Source organism: Maniola jurtina, chromosome 8 (assembly GCF_905333055.1).
Source record: "Maniola jurtina chromosome 8, ilManJurt1.1, whole genome shotgun sequence".
In the NCBI taxonomy this organism is placed as follows: Eukaryota; Metazoa; Arthropoda; class Insecta; order Lepidoptera; family Nymphalidae; genus Maniola; species Maniola jurtina.
The window spans coordinates 14,689,147-14,698,400 of NC_060036.1; the positions used below are offsets into that span (position 1 = coordinate 14,689,147).

The 9,254-nt window shown below is 36.7% G+C and overlaps 1 protein-coding gene across 1 annotated transcript; it reads right to left on the bottom strand.

The window, feature by feature from the left end:
* Window positions 1–773: 773 nt before the first annotated feature.
* On the bottom strand, window positions 774–8,718 carry LOC123867349 (sodium channel protein Nach-like). Its single transcript, XM_045909347.1, has 11 exons — window positions 8,495–8,718; window positions 7,477–7,662; window positions 6,715–6,912; window positions 5,039–5,305; window positions 4,670–4,781; window positions 3,969–4,093; window positions 3,011–3,162; window positions 2,871–2,924; window positions 2,253–2,347; window positions 1,410–1,515; window positions 774–892 (listed from the first exon to the last, which is right to left on the bottom strand). The coding sequence occupies exons 2-11, from the start codon at window positions 7,659–7,661 to the stop codon at window positions 774–776; spliced, it is 1,413 nt and encodes a 470-aa protein (XP_045765303.1). The 5' UTR covers window position 7,662; window positions 8,495–8,718.
* Between the last annotated feature and the right edge of the window lie 536 nt (window positions 8,719–9,254).

Genomic DNA, 9,254 nt, shown 5'->3' on the forward strand with positions numbered 1-9,254 from the left:
AATGTGGCAGTTCTTCCTTGCAAAAAGCTGCATTAAATCTTCAATCTAAATTATTGTTGTGATAAAAAAAGAGAGAGTGTCATCCAATCAATAGCTGTCAAACTCCAGCAGCAGATCTCCTGTTACCTTGCATTCCAAGTCCTGATTCATCACTCGATATCCTCTGTTTTGCGAATAATACGTTGCAATAAGAGCTGCCAGTTGTTTATGACAGCTAGGTTATATAATTTTTGACATTTTTAACCCCCGACCCAAAAAGAGGGGTGTTATAAGTTTGACGTGTGTATCTGTGTATCTGTGTGTCTGTGTATCTGTGTATCTGTATGTGGCATCGTAGCGCCTAAACGAATGAACCGATTTTAATTTACTTTTTTTTGTTTGAAAGGTGGCTTGTTCGAGAGTGTTCTTAGCTATAATCTAAAAAAATTGGTTCAGCCGTTTAAGAGTTATCAGCTCTTTTCTAGTTTTCTTGTAGAAAAGAAGGTTAGATAACCGTTAGGTTCATAATATTATGTCAATAGACAAATGTCAAGCTGTCAAGATGGACGTTGCCTAAATACATAATTATTTATTTGAAAATGATGTTTTGGAAAACTCAGATACTTTGGATCGTCGGGGGTGTTATAAATTTTTAATTTACACTTGTTTATCCAAATAAAACAATAAAAATTATCAAAATCTACTTTTATATCTAAAAGTACCTTATTTGAAATCTTATAGTTAAGTAGTTCAGTTATATGGAACTTTATTTATTAAATAAAAGCTCTGTGCATCTATTTCTCTATAGTGTTCTTCGTGTAGCAAATTAATCGCAAAGTCATAAAATACACGATCTCCATGAAGCTGAGGACACTGCAACCAAGGAACAGGCCTGCCATCCCACCGACTGCCACTGAAAATGCAACAGAGCTATATAAAAATTCGGTCAAGTGCAGGGTGTAGGGATCCGTAGTGGCCCATCACTAATGATAGTTTTCCTTTTGACATCGTTATATTATACAGGGTGTAGCCATAACCCTAGCAAAAATTTAGCGTTATTATTATACTACCTTAACACAATCCAATACCAATAACTATTTGCCTTATCATGTAGTTTTAGTGATTTAGTGTTTTTCAAACACGCATTGTACAGCGTGTAAAACTCGGGTCATTGCCCCACCTGCGACGCGGCATTGACTTCTAGTGACCTATTAACGTAACGTTCGTTGACCTCAGCTTCAGTCAGATATTTTATTTGCAGTAAGTGAACTTTTTTTTAAATTACAGGAATTTTTTTTTTCATACTTTTTTACAGTAATCATCCGTACTATCAACTGTCTTCGTTTTTGCTAGCATTCCAGTTACAGCTTGTATACTATAATGTGTCCAAAAACAACTATCTAGAGTTTCTATATGTATAAATTATGTACCTAAGACATCAGTAAATCCGAAGATGATGTCTCGTCTGTATCTCATTCTTGGATACGTGACGATGCCCCATTGAAAGTTTGTGCCCAAGATCCATTGCTCCAAAGCCTGAAAATACGACATTCAACAAAGAATTATAGATAGAAGCAGAATTTATATCAATACTAAAAATGTATCTACTAATCTTACTAGGATTCCAATGCAATCAAATCAATCAGCCTGTATGCCTTTTCAAAGAACACGCCATCAACCACGGTCCTCTGCCTTCCTCATCCATCCACTTCCTGCCCCTTCTTCAGGTCATCGGTCCAGCGAGCTGGAAGTTGACCCACACTGCGCTTACCAGTAAGTGGGTGACCACTCCAGAACACGTCTGCCCAACGGCTGTCTGCTTGTTAATACTTTGAGCTATATCGGTTCCTTTTGTGTTTGCGAATTTCCTCGTTCCGGATTTTATGCCTGAGAGAGTCACCCGACATAGCTCGCTCTATAAAATACTGAGCTACTTTTAAGTTGTGGGCAAGGCAAACTGTCAGCGTCCATGCTCCATACCTGATTATGCAGGTCAGTCATGAAGACTTTTGCCGCTATTACACCGTAAGTTTTACTCACGTAAGTAGCTTACGTAATTAATTGACAATAAATTTACTAATGTAAGCGTAATTACTTAGAGTGTTTACATTAGTAAATTGGCCGTAAGTTAATCATGCAAGCTAATAACGTGAGTAAAACTTACAGGTGTATCCGCGGCCTCTTATACCTTTGCGGTACTGGCGATTCGAAGACTCAACTACTAGGATTAGTAAATTAGTAATTAGTATTAGTGTGGATTGTATTATACTTACAAATGACTGTATAGTGTATTTGACATCGTCACATATCGGATAACATTCACAGTCAACTTTCTTGCCTCCCTTGTGTTTCAAATCTATAAGGACATCTGAAAACGAAATACTGGCTAGAAAAATTATTAAAGGTAGGTATTATTAATAAGATTAACTTTAGTGCCGATTTTTTTGTAGTGCTGTTTTGTATTCGGAATCTGTCCAAATAAAAAGGATCTGGTCTTGCATCTCGGGTAAATGTATAAAATATGCACTACTGACAAGGAGCATTTATTGCTTTTAAATTGGAATGTAATTTATCAAATCCTAGTCAGTATGCACCTATACGTTTATTTGGTAAATGAAAAATCTGCACCTGTTAATATGACAGCAATTTTAACCCCCGGCCCAAAAAGAGGGTTGTTATAAATTTGACGTGTGTATCTGCGGCATCGTAGCTCCTAAAGTAATGAACCGATTTTAATTTAGTTTTTTTTTGTTTAAAAGGTGGCTAGATCAAGAGTGCTCTTAGCTATAATACAAGAAAATCGGTTCAGACGTACGAAAGTTATCATCTCTTTTCTAGTTACTGTAACCTACTTGTCGGGGTGTTATAAATTTTTAATTTACACTTGTTACCTTTATGTTGAACTAAGCAATGCAATCCTTTGACGTCGCATATGTTTTCATCGCCTGGAATTTGAAAATAGCAATGTTATGTATCGTTTAAATTGTTATTCAACTGCTACATAATCCTCCAACGTAGAAGAACAACTGACCAATCCTCCTGTAGAAGTAGGGGACGCACTGGCAGTAGTGCAGGCACAGCTGGACCCTGCACTCCATGCGGCACATGGTGTATGTGTACACGGAGTTGTGCTGCAGGTTGTTCTCGTGCTTGAAGCGACAGCTGCGTTGACCCACGCTCAACCTATTTATATTTTTTATTTTTATTTATCATCATCATCATCATTATCATCATCATCGCGTGCCTTCTTCGAAACGAAGTTTGGCGATCATCATCCGAAAAGCTTCTCTATTTAAAGCCGCCTCTTTCAACTTCGGGTAACTAAGCCCTGTCCATCCCCTTATATCGTCCAACCATATGCGTCTTTGGCGACCTTGAGCTCTTTTGCCTGCAATTCTCCCTTCCAACACTAATCTTTTTATTTATTTGGAATAGTAAACAAATACATAATATGTATTATCTGTTAAAACTATAACTTAAATCTATCATACAATATTAGCAAATATGTAATCAACTACACTATCCACAGCTTAACAATAGAACTAGAGCAACACGATATGAATTAACAAAGAACTTATACTGTAGTTACAATAATTAACAACTAATAATAATGTGTGGATTATACAAAACGAGAAAAAAAAACAAAAAGTAAATATTGTTTAAGAAGTAAGGGAGACAAAAGTAAATAGAGAAATACTTATCATAAGCACTGGATATTGTGATAAGATAAGTTGTAAGCAGTCTAAGATGGAAGTGGGCTAACCTGCGAGGGGTGTGGCAGTTTTCATTAAATCCATACTCCTTTGGTTTCTACACGGCATCTTACCGGAATGCTAAATCGCTTGGCGGCACGGCTTTGTCAGTAGGGTGGTAACTAGCCACGGCCGAAGCCTCTCACCAAATCAGACCAGTTTAGAAAGTACAAAACGATATTTGAAAGAACCCAATGTGAGATTTTTTTAAGAAGAACAATTAAAATTTGACAATACTTAGCGGCTTCTGGAGAAGTGTAAACAGTAGTAGCGGTGATGTAAATTTTCATGTAGAAGAACGATGCTGAATGGTGATACTTCGCCGAAATGTCGGGGACCTCGAGAGGACCGTGGACGTAAGCCTGATGGAAACGACATACATGGTAGAACATACTGTATAGCGGTTTAAAAATATCTTTTTAACCCCCGACCTAAAAAGAGGGGTGTTATAAGTTTGACGTGTGTATCTGTCTGTGGCTTCGTAGCTCCTAAAATAATGAATCGATTTTAATTTAGATTTTTTTTTTGTTTGAAAAGTGGCTTGATCGAGAGTGTTCTTAGCTATAATCGAAGAAAATCGGTTCAGCCGCTTGAAAGTTATCGGCTCTTTTCTAGTTTTCTTATACTTAGAGGTTTTTGTGTCGGGGTTTTTTAAATTTTAAGTTATTATATGGAGCATTGCAATGGGTAATCAATAAATTAGAAAGATTTTTTAAGTCAAATAAAATTTTATGCAGGACTTTCGAATCTCAAAGTGAATCTAATACTGCACTGGTCCAGAATACCCCTTTGAACCTAAAAGAACCAGTAAGAAACATAAAAAAGTAAGCATAAATATAAAGTACTACATTTTAGATCTGTTAATAGGTACATACATAGAATGCATCATTGTTCCATGAAGAAAAATGAAATGATAATTTTTAGCTCCAAAAACTTACATTATACGAGGTGATATTCAAAACTTGGGCAAAAACTTCTCCATCTAGAGGATGCACAAAAAATGATGAGTTCTTAGTTTCAATGATGTCCCATTTGTTTGCTCTCCTGTAGCTAAAAACAGAATTAATATTATTGTTAAACACACGTTGGCTTAGTAGCATTTAGAAATTGAAGCATATGAAAATCACATGAAATATTCACTCTGCTTTTCAAAAAGAGAAACTGACTGAATGTATGATACTCGAGCCAAAGTCCTCGCAGAGTCTTGAACTTGAAATGCCTACAGGTTCTCTTTTTAATTTGGATCCCCATTAAGAAGGATTTTTCGAAATTAGAGCATAGCAAAGCAGGGGAGGTCGGCTACTTACTCTGGAGAATTATACACCGCAACCTTTGAATTGACAGCATAACACAGCCCCATCTCAGTGACAGTGGGCACGGTCTGCAGATACACCCCAGCCGCTCCGATCGTAAGAGTAGGATTGAAGGCGGGCGTCAAACTCAGTAGCGTTTCCAGATAATGCTGCGGTTCTATGCCCTCGTACTCCGGTACTGTGTCGAAGTTCTCGAAAGTAGCATTCGCCAATGCCGTGATGAATGCTTTGAGTTTCTCTTTGTCTACTTCCTCGGAGGAACTGTCGATATGAAAAATTAGAATGAACTTCGGCTTCAGTGTAAGTTTTGAGGCAGTGTTCAAAGTTTGTCACGGCAATTTTGGCAAACAAAACAGGTTCATAATTACTTTTGTAACATCTGATTATTGTATTAAGAGGGCTCTCTCCGTCACTCGTTTCATACAATCGTAGTTCCAATTTCATTTGAATATTAAGCAACCAAAGTCCATGAAATTTTGCAGACATATTCTAGAAACTAATATCTATGTCTGTGGTTTTCCAGATTTTTGTTAAAATATTCGGTTTCAAAGTTACGCGGTCCTTAAAATTTACATACAAATCTTTGAGCCCCTGTATTTTTAAAACTACATATTTTTAGAAAAATCTAAAACACCACAGATACAGATATTAGTTTCTAGAATATGTCTGCAAAATTTCATGGACTTTGGTTGCTTAGTATTCAAATGAAATTGGAACTACGATTGTATGAAACGAGTGGAAACGAGTGACGGAGAGAGCCCTGTTAATGTTCGAAAAAAAAATTGTAACTAGAGGTTAGTCTGTGCAAATTAATATTTTAAAATAATTAGTTTATTACTAAAGTATAATAATAAGTCTAGTTATAGGTATCAAACTAAAAATTAACGCCAAATTGTTTTAAACAAGTGTTTTAACTTTTATTTCAAAAAATAAACAATTATTAAATTTTTTTGTTTTTTTTTTTTTTAAATAAAAATGTCCATTTAAATTTTAGCTGCAATATTATGACGGATCGCACTCTTAACAATTTGCTAATACACCATTTTTGAACAAAAAGGGAGGGAGGGGGGCCCATGGGTTGAGATAATGGTGATGGTGATGATAAATTGAGGACAAGGATGAAGAAGCATCTATTCTTTACCTCACGACCCATATTTTAAACGCGAAAGTGTATTTGTTCGTTGGTTTGTCCTTCAATCACGCCACAACAGAGCTACGGATCGACATGATTTTTAGCAACGGTAAGTTAAAGACCTGATGAGTGGCATACGCTACTTTTTATATCAGAAATACAAAGAGCTTACACGGGAATTTCAAAAACCTGAATACACGCGGATGAATTCACGGGTTTGTAATAATATACAATTTTTTCCGTTGGAGAAGCAGAGTAACCGACAAAGTGTGAAACTGAATTGGCAATGGACAGGGTAAATACCTACATAGTTTGAAAAACCGATAGACGTTGGGTTCCCAAGGTGCTAGAATGGCGACCTCGCACCGGAAAGCCCAGCGTTGGAAGACCCCCCCACTAAGTGGACAAACGACTTCCAACGAGTCGCAGGGAGCCGCTGGATTCAGGCGGCGCAAGACCGTGGTGTGTGAAAGTCCCTACCATCCATATCCAGCAGCCGACGTTTCTCAATTCATAATGATGATGAATATACGTTTACCTCAAGAATTGTTCCAATTTCTCAGGATCGATCTTCTCATCAGGACAGATGGTGACGCAGGGGAACGTGGTGTTCCACGCGAACATGTCTCGGTCCATGGAGATGACGGTCGGCGAGGACTGGTAGCGCACCCAGGTCGTCCACGAGATGTAGACAGTGACGTACAGTGATAATGACACCATTGTGACCCAGAGAACACTGGAATGCGAATGGAATTTGCTATAATATGATAAAACATTGGACACCACAGACATGTACGTACAAAGCGATTTTCCTCCTCGTTTCTATTTCGAACCATTAAGGTATTTCCAGCATCAGTTTTCCCGTTCAATTTTAATATGGGTATCGTCAAGTCAAGAGTGAATAGATATCTTCTAGGCAAGTGCACTCCATCTTAGGCTGCAACATCAGTTGCTAGCAGAGTCCAGTCCATCCACCCTTTCTTTTGTCTTCCTCTTCTCTTTTTTCCTTCCATATACATATTTAACATTCTTCTAGTGACATGATTTTATTCCCTCATCATTAAATGCCCATACCATCCCATACTGTGCTCACACCATGCCAGTCTATAGATTATAGAGATAGACTCTTAGAGTTAAAATGTCGCGTGAGAAGTCATATTGTACGGACTATAGTCAGAGTTGCTTGCCCGGAATCGAATCATGGACCTTCCGAATGGGAGATCAACATCTAGCCACTAGGCTATCATCGTTGTAATAATTTCGTATTGTTTTGGAATATAAAACTTAGGTAAGTACTCACACTTCACAGGGATGTCTGCCAACATTGACGAAATGATTCAAACCATGTATAGAAGACGACTCTAGAAATAGCACTATGTAGTTCTTGAATCTTTCCATGAGAACATGTGATAATTTCTTTTTGTCATTTTCAAACAAATGTTTATGTGTTGTATGGAAATCTTGGGTCTTCTGTTCGGGCAACATTCTGAAATTTTTGTTAAACTTGAGCAATGAAAAGATTGAAAATATTAAATCATAGAGCATATCCAATAATCCTATGAGAGTTGTGACTTGTGACAACCTATTTTTATCAATTTTAACAAGAAACTTAGATAAGAATAAGTTAAAAAATTAAAGGCAAGTATACTTAAATCTAAATTAACAAGTGTAAATTAAAAATTTATAACACCCCCGACAAGTGGAGGTTACAGTAACTAGAAAAGACCGAAAAGACCTGATAACTTTCAAACGGCTGAACTGAATTTCTTGGACTATTCCGCGCCTACTATCTAAAGTATCTGAGTTTTCCAAAACATCATTTTCAAATAAATAATTATGTATTTAGACAACGTCCATCTTGACAGCTTGACATTTGTCAATTGACATAATATTAAGAACCTAACGGTTATCTAACCTTCTTTTCTACAAGAAAACTAGAAAAGGGCTGATAACTCTTAAACGGCTGAACCAATTTTTTTGGATTATAGCTAAGAACACTCTCGATCAAGCCACCTTTCAAACAAAAAAAAAGTAAATTAAAATCGGTTCATTCGTTTAGGCGCTACGATGCCACAGACAGATACACAGATACACAGATACACACATCAAACTTATAACACCCCTCTTTTTGGGTCGGGGGTTAAAAAGATAAGTCCCGACTCACTAATGACTTATCATCGCTACTTAACCCTTGCAACTAGAAGACTGAAATTTTGTACAAACGACGCTCTCTATAGTAACGTAGACAAGGAATAAAGCCAGATTTTTTGAAATGTATCTGTGAGTAAAGTCACGGGCGGTCGTGTATTTAAAATTACCTTTAAAAGGAGGTACACACCAAATAACCGTCCGTCACCATAGATAGAGACCTATAACACTCTCCGTCACAAAGTAAAAGCCTTTTATTCGAAACAAAACGAAACATTACTGATAATTTCACAAATACACATTCGTGTTAGAACTCAATTTATTGGTAATACAACAACAATAACCATAATCGTTGTTATTACGAATTTGATGATTTAGGAACGTCACAACTGATTAAAATCTAAACATGGTCTATATCATAAAACATACTGAGAAAAAAGGTAGGAAAAAAAATTATGTGAAGCTTTTTGTTATTGACAGATTTTATCGAAACTTTTTTATTGTATTTTATTGTTTTATTGTAACAATCGGAAAGTTTATGAAAAATTCAGTAGGTATTTGGTGGAAATCACACATAATAACACCTATTAATTTTATTTCAATAGTTATGTGAAATGTGGTCTAGTAAGTCCCAATTATGATGGATCCTTATCAAAGTTAACAGGTTCGAAATGATAGCTAGGCAGACACCTAAAAGTCGCTATTTCATCATTGCTAATCAAAAATCACATTATAAAATGCGATAGTGTGTTTGTGTTGTCCTTCAATAACATCGCAATGGAGCTACGGATCGACATGATTTTCTTTTGCATGGATATAGTCAAAGACCTGGTGAGGAACAGAGTTCTCACGGGATTTTTAATGGATATGCATCGCCCGCCCTCCCACTGCTAAACATGCAGGAATAACAAGCCCCCAAACAAGCAAGAC

Bases quoted from the DNA above. Each gene is read 5' to 3' on its own strand.
- LOC123867349 (XM_045909347.1), bottom strand. From the start codon at position 7,661: ATGTTGCCCGAACAGAAGACCCAAGATTTCCATACAACACATAAACAT. The intron at 3,163-3,968 runs GTATTGTCAAAT...AAATATAAATAG, and splicing joins ACTTCTCCAGAAGCCGCTAA to GTTGAGCGTGGGTCAACGCA. The intron at 893-1,409 runs GTACATAATTTA...TTGCATTTTCAG, and splicing joins CGGATTTACTGATGTCTTAG to TGGCAGTCGGTGGGATGGCA.